At 38.7% G+C, this 19,708-nt stretch overlaps 1 protein-coding gene across 3 annotated transcripts; it reads left to right on the top strand.

The window, feature by feature from the left end:
- The first annotated feature begins 2,028 nt into the window (after positions 1–2,028).
- LOC139130420 (ultra-long-chain fatty acid omega-hydroxylase-like) lies at positions 2,029–18,710 on the top strand. Of its 3 annotated transcripts, none has more exons than XM_070696221.1 (10): positions 2,030–2,476; positions 7,089–7,239; positions 8,062–8,234; positions 8,802–8,938; positions 9,381–9,639; positions 10,270–10,466; positions 12,967–13,100; positions 13,390–13,537; positions 14,129–16,841; positions 17,702–18,710. In XM_070696221.1, exons 1-9 carry the CDS (start codon positions 2,270–2,272, stop codon positions 14,298–14,300), a joined length of 1,578 nt encoding a protein of 525 aa, XP_070552322.1. In that variant the 5' UTR covers positions 2,030–2,269; the 3' UTR covers positions 14,301–16,841; positions 17,702–18,710. The 3 variants fall into 3 exon arrangements, with proteins under 3 accessions (XP_070552330.1, XP_070552322.1, XP_070552315.1); XM_070696214.1 differs by having other exon boundaries at positions 14,129–17,385; XM_070696229.1 differs by lacking the exon at positions 14,129–16,841 and having other exon boundaries at positions 2,029–2,476.
- Positions 18,711–19,708: the final 998 nt, after the last annotated feature.

Here is a 19,708-nt window from a genome sequence, read left to right as displayed (position 1 = left end):
TAAACCCTACATATTTATATCTTTTCGAACCTTTCGAAGAGCGTATGGTTTCTACGGACGCCACAGTAAAACTTGCGTAGATGTGGTTGAGCATGCGCGGTGGTGTGATTACGTTTCGTTTCGTGTGTCAACAAAGCTGACTTCTGGTCCGGACAAGAAGTCATTTTTCACTCCTTTTACTGTTAATCGTGAGGCGGGCTGGGCATGCAAACCATGCGATTCAGTATTAATTATGGTCTACTTTCACATACTGAGGATGTCATTTTAATCAAAAATATGAAAAAATTGTAAAGTTACAAATACTGGGGCTTTAATACTAATAATTAGATGTACATAAATGCACAGATTTACCTAGTTTTGTATTGGAAAAAAAATATTCATAGTTTCATCATAGGCTGCCATGCATAGTGAATGGACATTTCAGTGAAATTCCAAAATCAGATTTCTTGCACAACCATGGACTTGAAACCACTCTAGTCTAGTCATGAACATTAATACTAATAATTAGGTGTACATAAATGCACAGATTTACCTAGTTTTGTATGGGAAAAAAAATATTCATAGTTTCATCATAGGCTGCCATGCATAGTGAATGGACATTTCAGTGAAATTCCAAAATCAAATTTCTTGCACAACCATAGACTTGAAACCACTGTAGTCTAGTCATGAACATTAATACTTATAATTAGGTGCACATAAATGCACAGATTTACCTAGTTTTGTATTGGGAAAAAATATTCATAGTTTCATCATAGGCTGCCATGCATAGTGAATCGACATTATAAATGAAATCTAAAAATTACATTTTTTGTACATGCATGCACTTTTTACCTGCCTCTTCAAGCAAAGTACATTTACATGAATTATCACACACATATGATTTGATATTTTTTGGACAAAGCGTTATATCGGCTGCATTTTGCCTTCCTTTCGGGAGGGGACTTCAAAAGTATAGCAAGTCAGAAGGAGGTCTTGAACACATTGCGGGTTTGTTGGGGGGTATTGAGTAACAGGGGAGGGTCACTTATTTTCATGCACGGATAAGGGGGAGGGTCACTAATATTTGTGCATGAACTTTTGAAGGGTCACTATTTTTGATGCAGTGGTGTTTCGAAAAACACCGCCCCCCCCCTGTAATTTATGTCCAGTCCCTCAGTACTTGCAGGAATTGGGTTAATTTATGTGTTATGATTTTATTTTCTTTTGTTGTGTTTTTTCCGAGTCTTTTTTGTCGACTTAAAGATTTTTTATGTCTTTTATTTACTGTAATGTACAGCATGTAATTGTCTTTGATACATGTGATATGTCTCGTCCTTCATGAAAACATGGTTTCGAAACCTAAGGAGTTATCGAGATCAATAAATACAGATCAATAATAGTATGGCCACCAACTAATAATCAAGGAGCAAAGGACAAGAAATCGAAAAGCTACCATGCTCTTTCTTGAGACACTTTCAATTGGACACCTAAGTATGAAGCGTGAATTGTCAACACCAGTAAGTCACATTTATGGTCCTCTAACCACCAAAAATTTCTCAGATCATAAAATCTGCCCACGCCCTTTCCCAACTTGTACTGAAGACCTATACAATTATTGACGATTTCCCTCGCCATCTGAACGAGAAAAAAAATTGCCCCCTCTGCGACAAGAAACAGTTTGCGAACTCCATTTTAGCAGAGTTATGAAGAATAACGAGCGGAAAAGTGAAAGAATAAAAGGGTTGCCTGAACTCATGAAATGAGCAGCGACCCCTAGCGTCCGAGTCCCGTAATCAAGATTAAGATCAATCATACTTTTAAACGCGTAAAGATAATATTTTATGATTATGGTGCATTGCATTGTTTGGAATTTTTTTCTTCCTAGCCTAAAAATTATTCACTCCCTTGCCCAAGCCACACCTGAACGACGTAAAGACTTTAATAACAAGCTTTACGTCACGGAGTTCACGCTCTTCAATATAAAGGTTGCCCTGTAACTCGACGCAATCGGCAACATGCATGAAATACGAACTTGTTAAACGTGTTGAAACACGCCTCTCGTTGCAATCAGGGCAATAAAACGGCCGAATACTATATGGGGTCATATTAGAGAGACGGACACTCAGAGATTTTCACAATATGTAGTGTACATTGGAAGGGCAAATCTACAGAGGTCAAAGGTCATGATGGACTTTGCGTTATGAGGGCAATGTATCTGTTGTTGCACTACAGAAATATCGCACAGTCAGCAAGTTGAATCGGGAGTGTTTTACGCCGTATTTCGACCGAGATGTGGGAGTTCGGCAGTGCTCGACTGGCGAACGACTCCGTTTTCCCTCCGTACGTCCGGATAACCTTTGTCACAGTCTGTGTGTTGCTGGCCGTCAAGCTGTGCTTGGGCTTCGTCCGTCTGCTACAGAAAAGATGGCGGGCCGAGAGAGATCTGGCAGAATTCCCGTCGCCGAGGCGACACTGGTTTTTCGGACACATATTGACGGTAAGTACACTTGGCATCTGATATTCTGTGTCGGGAAGACAAGGCAAGCAGAAGTGATATACCGTTTCTACTTCGATGGGAAGAGTGAGAGATAGGGGTCAGCAAACTTCCGGGTGTGTTTGGTTGGCATTGCGTCACTCCATAGAACGGTGTTTGGCAATGTTATTGTCCGCAATACTGGCAATAGCCTATCAGCTAGACTTGGTTAAAGTCTGTGATTTGTGAATGTTTGAGTGGAGTGAACGCAATGATTTGGATTTTGTTTTCATGTGAAACGCGCGGCAATGGAGTGGACACGATGAGTGGGGTGAACGCTATACAGGGGAGTTTCACCCGGAATGGTAAATCCGGCAGAAACTAACTCACTGCTGCGCAGACTCAAAGGTAACGCATTCAATCGCTGGGGAAATCTGGCCTGGGCTGCCAAAGTCCGAATAGGTTTGTACGAAATTGGAGAGACACAAAAAAAAACCTATTATAAATGAGTTTATTTTTTAAAAATTCACCGACTTGAACCAAGTCTACTTATCAGCCTATGTCTACCAGAAGACCGTTGAGAAAACTCAAGGGTCTATCATCAACCCAACCTGTTCGTCGATCGTTAGCTGGTGTGTTTGTATGGAAATTATCATGTTTTCGAAACGGATTTCACCGCCCATACGTTAAAGTAGAGGAGGATCATTGAATCCATTACGGACGACGGCTCTTTACGCGTTGCAACCTGCAGATCACAAAGCCCTAACATGATAGGGCTCACAACTGTTCATCAGGTCGAATTTTGCAAGGGATGATGGATCCAATGTAGCTATCAAGTAGGCCTCTAAAGGATAAGAATGAATGTAATAACACTTTGATCTGAAATTATTTTTAAATTTTAATGGATCGGTGTTTTGTCGCTTTTGTCATTCCGTTTGAAAACCTCAATGTCCATATATACCCTCAATGTACATACATACATACATACATACATACATATATATACATATATATAATATACACAACTGAGTTGATCAGGATAATCTAAAATATTACATTTCCACTACATATATCCATGATTTTGCCCATCTTGTGTTACGGGGCAGAAATATGGGGTTTCCAGTATTATGAGGTCATTGAAAAAGTACAGAGAAAGTGGTGCAGACGTTTACTTGGTCTTCCATGTCATGCCACTAATGAAGCAGTGTTAGGAGAATATATATATATATATATATATATATATATATATATAATATATATATATATATATATATATATATATATATATATGTGTGTGTGTGTGTGTGTGTGTGTGTGTGTGTGTGTGTGTGTGTGTGTGTGTTCTTTCTGTCTGAGGATCAAGTACACATATTTATTTTGTACTTGAAGTATTGTTGCTCTGCTTTTTCGGCATCTAGCATTGTAATTGTTTTCCTATCTACATACATGTACGTCACGGTACATCATATCAACCATTCCTCTTCTCGAATTTCTCAGTTCGGATCAAATGATGAAAAATCGTTCCAATTACTGGAAGTAAGTAATGTTTATTGCGTTTCAAGGCCTCCGGCCCATATGCAAGGGAAGTATAAATATTTACATAACAAGAGAAATAAATAAACGTACAGGAACAATGCATGTGTTGTAATCAAATGAAAAATAAATTAATAAAATAAATAATAACAGTCACTCAATCATCGAGTTCCTAATCTCCATTGCTTTATGAATAAATTTACATAACTTCAATAACACAGACTCGTCTGGTGTACTCATCAGCTTTTGAAATTTGTGGTAGTTTGGGGCAGTATAAGTTTCATCGGGTAAGTATTCGGACCTCAGAATGGCATATTTAGGACATATCAACAGAAAATGATACTCATCTTCAATACTCCTCTATTACAAATTTTACAGAAACGTAAATGTGACGGAATCCCATGATGCCTTCCTTCTTCCACGCTAAAGGAAGAGATGAGCATCTGAATCGTGCAAGGGAGTGAATATATTTCCTATTACATGTACAATTCAGGTGCAAATATTTTTCTGGATCTAATAAGCTTTTAAATGTTTTGTAAGTTCGTAACTTTGGTTTGTCAATTAATTTGGATGCCCAGGTCTGTTTACATATATCAACAGCCCTTGAAATAAAAGTTGAAACAAACGCTCGTTTATCTCCAACTCTTGTGAAATCCACACATGGCCAAATCCATATGAAAATAGGATATGCTTATTGATGTGGCCCAGGTATGCCTACCCATATCGTCTAATTTATATAGCATGATATACGCATGATAAAGCAATCTATCAGGTGACATTTCCAGCAGTTTTAGCCAGTAACTTATGCAACGTTTGAGCGTAGGTATAAAAACAGGAAGACGGCCACATTCTCCTAACACTGCTTCATTAGTGGCATGACATGGAAGACCAAGTAAACGTCTGCACCACTTTCTCTGTACTTTTTCAATGACCTCATAATACTGGAAACCCCATATTTCTGCCCCGTAACACAAAATGGGCAAAATCATGGAGTCAAATATTTTGAAATGGCAGCTATATGGGATATGACCTAATTTGTGGTGTACACTGAATAAAGCACTTAACGCTTTACTTGCTTGTCCCGCAAGTGTTGAGACAGCTTTGGACCAAATATTTCTGGATGATAAAACCAAACCTAAATATTTATAGTACGACACAACTTCAATAGCTGTGTTACCAAAAAGCCATTTCTCATTACGTGCACAATGACCACCTTTCCGAAACACAACAATTTTTGTTTTGTCTAAGTTTACAGTCATTCGCCATTTGTTACAAAATTCTTTCAGTATGTTGATTAGTTGCTGTAAATTACCAATGGAATCAGCAAAGATAGCAATGTCATCTGCATATAAAAGAATAAAGAGGTCGTACATTTCTTGTGTAAGTTGAATTCCCATATCAGTATTAGAGATCATCAAATTCAATTCTTCTATGAAGAATGAGAATAACAAAGGACTTAAAATACATCCTTGTCTGACTCCATTTGGGCACTTAAAGAAACCCGAAGTATCATTTCCAGCTCTAACACAAGCCTTGATATTACTATACATTGATTGCAAGATACTGTACATTTTGCCATTTACACCCAATGATTTCAGTTTAAACAAAAGAAGAGAATGGTTCACCCTGTCAAAGCTATTGAAAAGTCGACAAACAAACAATAAATTTTCCACGTCTGGAACTAAGATATTTTTGAATCATGGCATGTAAGACAAATACATTGTCTATGGTACTGTGACCTGTTTTAAAGCCAGCCTGACAATCTGACACTACATTATTTAAATCAGACCAGTTTGAAATGCGGCGGTTTAAAATGGAGGTAAAAATCTTTCCCAAAACATTCAGGAGAGAGATACCTCTATAATTATTGGCGTCATTTCTGGAACCCTTTTTAAAAAGAGGTATTATAATGGCAGTCGTCCAATCACGTGGGAAAACCCCAGAATCTAAAATACAATTAAATAGCTCTGATAATACTGGAAGAATAATATCGGCAGAAAATTTATAAAATTCACCAGGAATTCCATCTGGTCCCGAGGCCTTCCCAAACTTTAGATTAGCAAGAACTTGAATAATTTCCTCTTCTGTGATCTTGGAGTTAAGGATTTCATCACTATCTTCATCAAAGTCAATGACATTCTCTGATGCAACACTAGATAAATTAATTGCATCCTCTACTGAAATAAGAAACTCATTATCAACATCGTCCTTGTATGATTCATTAAATAGAGAAGAAAAATAATCATACCATGATTGTATATCAATTTCACTTGATGTTACACAACTCTTATGCATCATGCATTTTAAGATTGCCCAGAAATCTTTTGGATTGTTACATGCTTCACTTAATTCACTTCTAATTTTGTTCTGATATTCTTTCTTACTGCCTTTACAACACTGTTTAAAAATTTTCTTCGCTGCAAGATATTCTCGAGCTGAATCATTTGACCCAGTTCTACGAAAAAGTTTGAGTTTTTCATACATGCACCTCTTCATTTCTTTGCAAGTGTTGCCAAACCAGGGTGATTGAGACACCTTTTTGTTGGGATTAATTTTACACCGCCCCTCCCCACCTGCTAATTTTAGAGCCGAGTTAAGGATAGAAATGGACATCTCAGTATTTGGGAGGGCGTCTTTTGCCTTATGCATTGACTCTTGGAAAGTTGAGGAGAGCAAGTTTTGTTTAAAAGTTGCAGAACTGAAATTATTTTTAAATTTTAATGGATCGGTGTTTTCTCGCTTTTGTCATTCCGTTGAAAACCTCAATGTCCATATATACCCTCAATGTACATACATACATACATATCATACATACATACATACATACATACATACATACATATATATATATATATATATATATATATATATATATATATATATATAATATATATAATATATATATGTGTGTGTGTGTGTGTGTTGTGTGTGTGTGTTCTTTCTGTCCGAGGATCAAGTACACATATTTATTTTGTACTTGAAGTAATTGTTGCTATCTACAACGCTCTGCTTTTTCGGCATCTAGCATTGTAATTGTTTTCCTATCAACATACATGTACGTCACGGTACACCATATCAACCATTTCTCTTCTCGAATTCTCAGTTCGGATCAAATGATGAAAAATCGTTCCAATTACTGGAGGGGGAATTCAACGCACCATACAGCCCAGCACGTGTATCTTGGACCGGACCTTTCAACGAAAACGTTATGCTCTTCCACCCGTCAGCCGTGCAAGCACTTCTCAAAACCACTGGTTTGTACCAAGTTTTCAGATTTACACACAGTCACCCATCTTTATGATGGTATAGCCTTAAAATGATAACTGGGTAGTTTCTTCCGGTCATCATCAGACGACCGTATGCTGATTTGTGACTGGCTGACGCAAACAGTCAGACCAGGTGAACACAAATAAACATTTTACCAGGTGTGGGTATATTCATTGCGTGCAAAAATCCACCCAAAGGTCAGTTATTTTAATTTAAGCTAGGCCATCGAAACACCACAGTCTAACATCGCATTGTCGTCTGAATTTTACAGTTTGTGAACTCGACTTTTCAACTCTCTCGGTCTAATTTTGTATGAAGGTCGACCACAAAACGTTCGTGGCCCAAATGTTCTCCCAATCACTTGCAGAATTAGTGTCGTCGATCATACTCTATCGATGTACTGCTTCCAAATTCAAGAAACAGGAGATACAAACCATCGTCCACTCTATGAAAGCGTCCGAGTCACCTTTGGCCACCTTGGCGATTCCATCCAGGAATTTATTAACCGCAAGTGCCACATCTTGTGGCCGACTCTTCATACAAAATTATACAGAGGGGAGTAACCATTGAGGGTCAAGTTCACAAACTGTAGTATTCGGACGATAAAGCGCGATGAGATCTTGTGTTTGGATGATTAATCGAATTTCACACTCTGTGAAGTTATATACCTGCATTCCTCAGCAAGACCAAGAATCGAATGCTTTCACAAATATCATGATTAAGATGGACAACATTTTCTAACGTGTCTGCTACTATTTCTGCAGTTATTTTTAATGATTGCTTTTCGGATTCAATCTCCGTTGTATCAGAACCCAAGGATGAGTTGTTCTACGGGTTTCTTCGGCCATGGCTGGGTGATGGCTTACTTCTCAGCAAGGCAAAGAAGTGGCAGCGTAACAGACGTCTACTGACGCCGGGATTTCATTTTGATATTCTGAAACCCTACGTGAAAATATTCAACGACTGTGCACTCACTTTAGTGGTAAAGAATTCACCTTTACATTAGTACTTTTTGGTGGGGTGGTCGGTGTGTTGGAAACATATGCAAAATTAATTGTAAACATCACGATTGATTTTTCCGATAAATATGCTAAAAAACAACAAACCCCCGCCAAACCCCTCCCCCCCTAAAAAACAAAACGAGAAAACGTGAAAAGTATTCAAGGTCTGCACAAGTTGCTCTAATTATAAGATACAGGGCGGCAATACACCGCGTGTGCCAACATTACAACCTACACCAACATCTAATGGCCTATCTTGATGATTTATATTCTGCAATACTGTACATAAGGTTTCCGTGCCATGCACATAGTATGTTCCTCGGAACTTTGTTTGTATTGCGCTGGTTGTTATTAAGTCTTATACAGAAGCGCAATCTTCGAACTCTTATCGATAACATAATTTTACATTTTTAACAGTCGTTCTTCCCCACTGACAACATACCACTATACTGACGCGATTTTCTGCACACATGCCAATTCCGATTTGGGTGGGGGCGAATCGGCATCACACACTTATCACATGATGTTTGTGTGATATTTTTGACCAGGATAAGTGGTCCAACTTATGCAAATCGTCAGAGTCGGGCACGGCAACTTTGGAAATGTTTGAACACATCAGCCTGATGACGTTGGACAGTCTGATGAAGTGTATCTTCAGTCAGGACAGTGGCTGCCAGACCGTGGCGTACGTAATCACATTAATCTGTTTTGAACACTGAATGATGCGACACAACTCGGCAGCACAAAGTCTGATTTGTTAGAGTCCAGAATTATTTTCAACAATATATTTGAGTCAGATATAAGTAAACTATTTTCGCATCTCGCTGTGAACTCTTCATGTTGAACAGCTGGTGCATAGTACCTTAGGGTGACATTCGTTTGAAAGATCATGATTCAGTTTACATGAAGTTCGCAGTTTATTGAGGCGATTTATCGATATACTGAATGTCCCAAAATGTGACGTCAAACAAGTAACACCCCACAGCTTGTTGCCTTTTAATGACACCGTGACGTGACATTAAGCATATTTCGCATTAAAAGTGACGAATTTCTCACTTATTTCATCATGACACTATGAACACGTACAGATATGAACATCACGAATCCTACGAATCTTGCTCTTACAGTAAACACCCGTACATACAGGCCGTGTATCAAATCGCGGACCTGGTCACCAAGAGGGGCCGCTTCCCACCATACCAAAATGACTTCATCTACTATCTGTCACCGAGCGGTTTCAGGATGCGGAAAGCTTTGAACATCGTACATGGGCATGCGTGGAAGGTGATGCGTGAAAGGAAAGAGGCGCTCGCGCAGGAAGAGAGACAAGGAAAGAACAGAGAGGGAAAATATGTAGATTTCTTGGATATTTTACTCACAGCAAGGGTAAATACAGTTTGCAAAACCTATAGTTGCTAAATGATTTTTTTTATTGTATAATCATAAATGTGTGTAGGAACATAGATACCATTTGTGAAGTTGCTATCTGAACTCTGTAGCAAGCCTTGTAAATATTTCACCGTTCAATTCTCGGTACCTCAAATACGATTTTGCCACCCACCTAAGTGAGTCATAAAAGACTCCGGCGGTCGATCATACCTAGTACCTGCAATATGGTGGATTTCTACATGTGAAACACATAAGGTTAAACAACGAAAAGTAACGTCTGAGATTACTACAGGAATTTTATGGCAGAATGCCAAGAAGATGAAAAAATGAATTGGTTTAGATAGTTTCACAAACTATCAAATTTTTGCCATGACAGTCATTACATTTGTGTTTAAAGTATTTATGAGATCTCTGTTGATCTCAAGTACTTGCTGTGGCGAGAAATCGACTTTTTACCCTCCATGCATTTCAATATCTCGTAGTTTGCCCCTTCCCCGAATAAGGTTAAGTTTCTGAACTCTTGTAGCATCAAGTGAGTGTCTTTGAAATTCCTTGTCATTCCATGCCTTAACGCATTTCCACATCCTAAACCATTCCCATTCCTTAACCTATCACCTTTGAACTTAGGATGATGACGGCAATGGACTAACAGACCAGGAGATCCGGGACGAGGTTGACACATTCATGTTTGAAGGTCACGACACGACAGCCAGCGGAATATCGTGGTGTTTGTACAACCTAGCGAAGAACCCAGAACATCAACAGAGGTGCCGAGATGAAGTCAACGAACTTTTTGCCAAGAAAGATAACGGGGAATTAGAGTGGTACAATTATAATTCTATATTTTGATGCTATTTAATTTAGAAATACCTTGACATTGACTTTTTCTTACACAGTATGTATATAGCCTGGAACGCTTGAAACGCCGATAAGAAACATCAACGTCAATGTCAAATTGTTATCCTTTGTCCAGTCCAGTCGTGCAATGTTGTTTATGTCACGCAATATTATATATACATACTGAACCGTACTCTCTGTGCCCAAGTTCAGAGGTTGCCATAAAGCCATTATGGTGATAACCGGGAGGGCACATTTTATACATTCTGTATATATATATATATATATATATATATATATATATATATATATATTTATATATAATCCCATGGTATTTTTCTCTGTTTGACGTCATCGTATACGAGTGTTTTTCGCGGAGCTGTACAACTTCGAGCCGAAGGCGAGAAGTTGTGCGGCTCCGCGAAAAACACGAGTATACGATGACGTCAAACAGAGAAAAATTCCATGGGATTATATATTTATCACATGACACATGAACAGTCTTCTTATTTTTCTTTGATGTGGATGGATCAAAATTACTGTAACAAATTGCATGATTTTTATTGCGATTTTGTGTTTTATTTACGCGGCTTACTTACATTTTATGAGTAAAGCAGCCCGTCAGCCAGGAGATGTGCAAATGATTACAGGTACAATTTCATTCATAAATCCCATTAAGCTAAAAATTGATACATGGAATGGTATCTCCACCAATCAGACATATCGTTACGGATTCGGTCACTTGCGCCTGTCAATTATTGTCTCGCGCTGGACCGATGCTAAGAAGGCAAGTCTGCCATCGGCGGACATGTCTTTCACCGCGCTAGCGACGGATAACCACAGTATTTTGAGTTATTTAGAATATTTACAATTATATTTATGAAACTAATGCAACGACACGATCGAAACAGTAGTTATCATTCTTAGAAATGCTGTGGCTTTTAAAATATCACAAGTTTACGACCTTGGCGAGTCCGAAAGTTTCAGATCGATGACACGCACAGTGTACGTTTGTAGTGGGCACTGCCGTCACCGATCTTCACCGGTGGCCACCTCATCAGTCGTCAATGTTTTCGTCTTACGGACTTTGATGTTTGCTCTAACACATGCATGTATCGCCCGTAGGTACATCCCAATTTTGTTACTTTGGCGGGAACTCTGTTCTGTTGTGAGTGTTGTCCGAGTCAACTTTCGAAATACATCGGATTCTACGGCGCTGCACTGTAAGCTTACCGGTCGACAGCTTATGTCTTCACTACAGCCTTACGCTGCAGGTTTGATTCCGATCGAGAAACAACGGAATAATTTGTGTGATGAAGGAAATTTATCGTTGTTCGTCGAATGACTTTATGCTTATGCCTTCTATGTCGCTTTCCCGAAGATCATACGGTACTCGTTTATTAAGTTGAACTTTCGTTGAGGTGTATCTTTCGGGTTTATCGCCAACCGGGATCGCCAGGTACGACGTCGCTAGGCGATCGATCGCCAGGTATGACGACGTCCACATTGAGCCTTACGACTGGTGCCGTGACGTTACTGAGCCATTAAAACGATCGACAGTATCCTCATTCGATTCTTGGGAATAGCTAAAGCTTTAGCGACTCGAAATTTCGTTGGACATGCCTTCTCTGTTTCCATATCTGGATTTATCGGAGAGCATCGATCACGAAAATCGGTCTATGTCGCGACGTGCATACGTGCATGTGCGAACGGTACCATTGCAGGAAAAAAGTTCCGGTTGATGACGTACAACAGGGGTAATACGGACTTCTTATCTGTGCTGGTGTATGTCACACAGGTGGAGATACGGGCCAGTTCATGTGATAAATATATATATATATATATATATATATATATATATATATATATATATATATATATATATATATATATATATATATATATATATGAAACTTAAGTAATATATTTCATTACTTTGTACTTGAAGAAATTTGTTTATGTATATATATATATATATATATATATATATATATATATATATGGATATATATATTTTGTGTATAGATATATATAGATATATACATATATGTGTGTCTGTGTGTGTCTGTGTGTGTCTGTGTCTGTGTATTACAGTAAACGTTTTCTCGTCGCGAAGACTGTGCAATAGTTTTGAAAATGCTGGGTTTTACAAACCAAATTTGTCAGTAGTCACATTTTTTCTTATCTTACTTCTGACCCTTTCATGACCTTTCATTCATACAGGAGATGACTCGATGCGGCGATTTCACAAATTGAGCCCCTTACATTTACTCCTGACTTTATGCGAACATGACGTTTCGATATGAAAATCCGTGTAAAATGAAATGAGAACAGTTTTCGTTTTCAAGAAATGAAATACTGTTTATGGCTGTCTTCTATCTCTACTAAAATAAAAAAGTGCTTAATAACAGGTCACATTATCCGCAGAACTCTATACAGAACATTTCCACCAGAAAGTCACTTTATCGATCTCACTCTCGCTTCCAGGGAAGACCTCGCGGGTCTCAACTACCTAACATACTGCATCAAAGAGAGTCTGCGTCTGAATCCCCCCGTGCCTTTCATAGGCAGGAAGTTGACGTCACCCCTGAATTTACCAGACGGCAGAACCATACCGGCGGGTAAGCAAGGAGTTGGGATCTGTCCGCTAATTTACATTTCGAAATGTAGTGCACACATTTACGTATGCGTGATGAGATTATTGTAATACTTTGAAAAAATTGCACGTTTGCAGAACGAGATCGAATACTTTGGCGCTTGTTTTAGTCAATTTTTTGTATGGTTAGCTTGTTGATACAATTACGCTAGTCTAATCATTTGAACACATTGCACGCTTCACATATTTTCAAACTATTTCAATGATTATAGCGAATAAGTCAACCACTCATTATCAAAATTCATATCTGACAGGATACAGGGCCGCTGTCAACATCAACAGCCTCCACCGTAATCAACTGATTTGGGACAGACCCAGCGTCTTTGATCCGGAGAGATTCACGCCAGAGAACAGTAAAGACAGGTCGCCGTATGCCTATGTGCCATTCGCTGCCGGACCGAGGTAATTAAAGTAAAAGTAGTATGCGCCTCGAAAGTGAAAGACTTATAACTTTTGCTCAAACTTTCCCTAATGAAACTTTCAACCGTTCTCTGACTAGATCAAAAATAAAAATCAGGACGCGCGGCGCTAAGTTTGGCAGTAGAGAAACACATTAACTGACATACACCGCCTTTTGAAATTCAAAATGGCTGCACCCCTGTGTTAACTCTATGGATAAAAGTAATTTTCGATTTTTGAAAAACTCAGACGATGGAATTTTTTTTCACTCCAAGAGCTTCAAAATGAGTCCCCACAACTTGAAGTGATAGATCAGCGAAGTGTTGTAAAAATGAGCGTATGAGTATCTGTCACCAACGGGCACTCCGAGTCTCCCTAAATATTAATGTATGCACTCACTGACCGTCCAATCCTACTGCTGTGTGCGCCATGCTACCAAATACCGTTCTTCTGTTCGCTAGCGCAGCCAACGATTGAATGTGGAAGGGAACAGGTCTGACAGTGAGGGCGTTGTGTTAGATGTTTATTCCTCGCATTGTCACTGTTACAGAGTGGTTGCATTTTACGCCATCCTTTACTTGTTTAACATTTCAGGAATTGCATCGGACAGAACTTTGCCATGAACGAAATCAAGGTCACACTCGCAAATCTCCTCCACAGCTTTGAGTTCAACGTCGACGAATGTCAGCCACCAAATAGAACCATGTTGCTGGTACTGAAGTCTCGCACCGGTATCCACCTCCGCGTTAAACGGTGCACTGAGTAGCATCGACAGTGTCCAGCAAGTCTCGCGTTATTCCGCGCGATTGCTATTGTTAAGGACCTTTCGGGCAATACCGTTGTGAATTCCACATTTGTAAATTCATATAGGACACGAGATTCATGAATGGTCAAATCAGACAACATAATACCGTATGCAGCACCTACACTTTTCTGCCATATACTATCTGCAATCAAAAATTCGACGACCCAACATAAAACGCGATATTTGTCTGCATATCCAAGTGAAGAATTAAATTATACGTGACCGTTAGTAACTTTAACTGTATGAAAATGTCTATGGAATGCTGTATATGGAGTAGTTAAAACGAAATTCAAATTTTTCATGAGTACATCCGGGTACTTCACGCCATTTCCGTGAATGCGATACTTTCGCTGCAACCATAAATTCCAAAACGTATTTAACCACCCATGTTGTGTTATGATGCACATGCTTTTTGCTATTTTTTCTCGGCGACTAGTTACTCCTTTTCAAGTTCGTTTACATTCAAGACACCCGCGGAAACCATCGCAGTACTCCGCTAGCAAAACGCGGTGTGTATATTGAAGATGGTGCTAATAATTTAGAATTGCATATCAATGAAGCCGAGTTTTTCTTCATTCTATCAGTCTAGCGTCTGTCTGAAGAAAAGTAGAACACCAATTGTGACAATTCAGACTCTTCCATGGACAAGTATACATTTATTGGCGAATAGCAGAGACAATATTGCCTATTTTCAGGCGCGAAATACGACGACCGCTATCGGACGCTGCTTAGCTCAATAACTTACGCACCCCGTGTCCCCTGCATGGTTACGTTTAGCAAGTTTTGTTAAATTTGATTTTGGTCATGTCAAAGATCGATATCAACGTATGCTATGAACGCACCTGAAAACAAGCATTACCTTAACTGCAAAATGATGCCAATTTTGGCATCCGCTTCATTTGGTACGTGACAGTGTAAACGAAATGTTATTATTATATGCCGTTGTTTTCTAGAAGCAAGTTAAAAGATTTGTGATCAAATAAATGTATAACGAGTTGAATATGAATCCGGTGACATTATGTGATATACAATTTTCACGTGAAATCAAAGATTTCTGTTGAATTAGCAATAAATAAAATATCAGTTTACTACAAGTGGGAGTTTAAGGTCATGCACACACAAATACAAACAGGTAGCCAAGTGCTCCAAAAGAAAGATATTATTAAAGTAGAACCTCTTGTACTGTGTGGTTTTGAAAGAGCAAGACCCAGTTTGTTGCAAATACGCGAAATTAAAATCAAATCATGTCTTGTCATTTCTCCAATGATAATGAATCAACTATTGCTGTCGTTTCTCATGCCAACACATTGACAGTCCAGGCAAGTACTCAGCCCTAGCACTAATTATAACACGCCACATGCTCATTCCGTGTCGCGATTCGCCAGAATACGTCACGTGACGAAAAAATAGATACGTCTAGTCCCCACCAAATCGACAAAAGTGACGTCAGAGGGTATTTTTTGAAAAGCTATTTCCCTAGGGAAATAGTCCTGACCAAATTTGGAAAAGTGCCCAGTCACGTGACCGTAGTGTCGTTTGCAGCTTTGCAACAATGGCGGGTGACTAGAACGTGATGTGCGTCCGGGATAGGTGACGACACATTCTCTAAAACAGATTTTCCAACATTCCAACAGCGTAGGAACTTGAATAGCTCATCGACGGAAAAGATTAAGGTGCAACTAAGGATGTCGCTAGGTATGCTTAGAATATTTTCTGAAAGAAAGTTCTACCACGTACAACTGAAAGCGCTGTGGAAACATTGCCCAGTAAACTTGTCACAATAGATTGTTGCGGTGCAAAATATCAAAACACATTAAAAACTATATAACAATACAACATGAGCATGTGGTGTGTTATAAAACACCTATAGCCTGGTCTTTATTCGGGCTATAGCGCTCGCCTATTTCCCCTCGTGGCCGTGTGTTACCAGAAACACATCGCTATACCCCTCGGCCTACGGCCTCGGGGAATAGCGATGTGTTTCTGGTAACACACGGCCCCTCGGGGTAATAGACGGTCGCTATAGCCCTCATGACCAGGCAATAGGTGTTTACTATGGTCAGTGAGAATAGTGGCCAGTTTAGACATTTAGTAATGCTCTATTATTCAAAACAGCTAGTGTAGTTTGGGTTTCGCTCTATTAGTTTTTGCCGAGTCATCATAGTTTAATCTCAAAATTTTCAAAGATAATGTTAAATAACGTTTTAACTGTATATTTGCTTGACTTATTTGTAGATGTACCAATATATTTTACTCTTTTCCTCTAACTATCGAACTTTGACTGTGATGACAGAGCAAAAACTGCGAAATGCGAATGAGCGAAACCTAAAATACATTGGCGCGTGTTTATTGTGCAATTATGATATTTATTTATTTACATACTTTTCATTAAATAAGCCGAGAAAGTTAAAAAGCTGTTTTATGTCCCCAGGGGATATCTTTGGTTGACAGAACTTAGGGGAAGATTAAAGCGCCTAACTTTGAGGGGAGCAATGTTCAAAGGTTAAAATGATAACATTTTTGCTTGCACATTTTTTGCGTTGATCTTGGTATGTATGTGAATATTGTATCCATGCTCTGAACGAACACACACATGTGATAGATTAAATGGTTGCCTATTAAATGAAATGTATGTGTACATCTAGTGGGCAATGGGAACTATTAGTGGTAGAGAGAGGGCAATGGGGAGCCTGAACTGTTGTTGGGAGCGGGGAGCAGGCAGACCACAGATACGGGAGGGCAGTAGGCATGATATTTTGCAGTGGGAGAGCATATTTCCGCACATGCCAGTGGGAGGGCAGTAACGAACAGCTCTATTTTCCCCTCCAAATTTTAGGTCAAGGTCAAAAACGTGTAAAATCAGTATATCAGCCTCCGGAACACGTTTAGTGACGGATGATTTTGTAAAATTGAAGAAATTTACCGGTTGGCGGCACCTGGGAAAGGTTGAACCATAGGCAGTATAGAAGGGGAAGATGGTTGAACACTGATCAAAGTTGCTCACTTTTTACCGTATTAAATTAAAGACCAGGCACTATTTTCTCTTGTGAGTAATTCTATAAAACACATTGACCCCTATCTGAAAAACAAACAGAATAATCCCGTATAATTACCAAAAACGGTAATTCAATCAAACAACAATCTTTGCACAGCAGCACATATCTTCGGGATGTGGATTATTATATATATATATATATATATATATATATATATATATATATATATATATATATATATATATATATATATATATATATTTATATATATATATATATATATATATATATATATATATATATATATATATATATATATATATATATATAGCTATTAGTTTCTGTTTAAATGGATTGTGTTTCTAGGTGAGAATACACAGTCTACCCAGTGGCCAGACTGAAACCGATACAGTGAAAGCCCATCAGGACATCGGAGAGAAGGGGACATAGTTCCATGATGAAATAGTCACGTGAGAAACATCCATCCACGTTGTTAGCCGTTCAGCTGTAAGTGGGGGATTGTAACATGTACTGTACCGTTTGGGAAGCGATCGAGAGGTTCGCGATAATTGGATTCAATTACGTCATAGCAATTCAACCTCAGATGGGGCATCAGCCAATCGGCGATTCTACCGCTTGCAGGGCACTGGCCCAAAGAGAGCAGATGACACGGTGTACTGTACAGAAAACCCATACCAAGATGATAACAGGAAGATTATTTCTTCTCTGACACCCCACATCTCGTGAACACAACAAGAAACTGTTGGTCAAATTCAAGTTGTCATTCAAACAAGAATATGCTCTGGATAAGTTAGCAGTGTTACAATATCGAGTGCTTGGAATAGCAAAACCATGATTTTGTACACGCATGGCAACATAGATGAATTTAGAATCTTTTAGTCAGTTGAACCATAGACCCTCGAGAGTCTATGGTTGAACATGATAGAAATTGCTCCATATCAGCTGTGTATCGTAAAATTTAAATTATTTCCTGTTTTATGGTTTTGTTTTTTATTTCATTTATGCCACCCAATATATGCTTACGGTGATTCAACATGTAATAAAGACTATAATATTCTTATAAAATTTAAACTGAAAATATCCAACCAGCATATCAAATCGCTAATTTTCTATTATATTTCCCTTTTTTCGTGCTTTCACAAATAAATGGTAGCCCAATAAGCTGGAAACCATTAATATTTACCCACTTATCTGGAGAGATCAAAGGAGACTCTGGTTGTTTGTTTATTTCTTTGTCTGTTTGTTTATGCGTGTTTGTTTATTGCTTATGTATGATTATTTATTTCCATATACAATAAAGAATCAATAAGTTTTGTATTCATGTTTGTCAATAAAGAATGGCCTTTTTGTGTTTGCTTTTGTCTGTTTGTTTATTTACTTGTCTAGTCAATAAATGATACTTTAAAAAGTTTCTAATACAAACAAGGGTTAAATAATGCACTCAAGTACTTTCAGGTCACAGCAAACAGCAGAGATGAGAAGAAACAATAGAGCGGAGAGCAAACAGTAGAGCGGAGAACATATTGTAGCCGAGAAATTGTAAACAGAACCACAGTCCTTCCACCCACCGGTCTGGAAACAGTTCCTGTTTCTTTGTTCCGAGCAGCGTTGCGGGAAGACATATCAATTACAAAAACTGCGATAATCCCTGACACCTTAAAGGTGACAAATACTTGAATATGCATGAAAAATATGCTAATTTTAACCTAATGACCAGAATGCACTGCGATATTCACTACAGCGATTGCGCAGAATAAACTTGTCGAGACCCAAACAAACCCTCCACACAGGTACATCCATAGATAAGCATGGCTTTCCTCCTTGTTGTAGTGTACATATCATGTCGACCGACGATCTCGTCAAGCTGGACAAGAAAGTTGATTAGGACTTTGTTTTAGAAGATCTCGATGCGGATCAGGATGACACTTTGGTCACTCCTCACATATCCGAAATGACGCAAACATATTGTAACACAAACTTTTCGATATTGAGGTGGGAGTCTCAAGGCTCTTTCACATTTTTGTACATAATAATTCATTTATTTTCAAAGCTGTTGCGTACCCTTTTGGCCTCCAAAACAGATTGAGCTTGCAAGGAATCCGCGCTGCTGTGCGACTGTGAGTGTGTAACACTAGCACCTCAACTACAGGGCTTTCACGGAAGTGTACTCCGAGTCTCAAAACGGGTAAACGAAGACACAAACAAAATCACTATCCCAAAAATCATTGTTTCGGAAGAAAAAAAAATCAAAATAAGAGTCTAACCAATGGTAAAATATCGTAAATTTAATGTTCAGTGAGTGAAATATGCTGAGTTGGATTAGATTCAAACAGGGAAGAGAGGGAAAAACTT

This window comes from Ptychodera flava, chromosome 1, assembly GCF_041260155.1.
Source record: "Ptychodera flava strain L36383 chromosome 1, AS_Pfla_20210202, whole genome shotgun sequence".
NCBI classification, from domain to species: domain Eukaryota; kingdom Metazoa; phylum Hemichordata; class Enteropneusta; family Ptychoderidae; genus Ptychodera; species Ptychodera flava.
The sequence above is the reverse complement of the archived record's forward strand: the minus strand, read 5'-3'. Positions and strand labels throughout refer to the sequence as shown.

Bases quoted from the DNA above. Each gene is read 5' to 3' on its own strand.
- LOC139130420 (XM_070696221.1), top strand. From the start codon at position 2,270: ATGTGGGAGTTCGGCAGTGCTCGACTGGCGAACGACTCCGTTTTCCCT. The intron at 9,640-10,269 runs GTAAATACAGTT...CTTTGAACTTAG, and splicing joins ATATTTTACTCACAGCAAGG to GATGATGACGGCAATGGACT. The intron at 10,467-12,966 runs GTACAATTATAA...TCTCGCTTCCAG, and splicing joins GATAACGGGGAATTAGAGTG to GGAAGACCTCGCGGGTCTCA.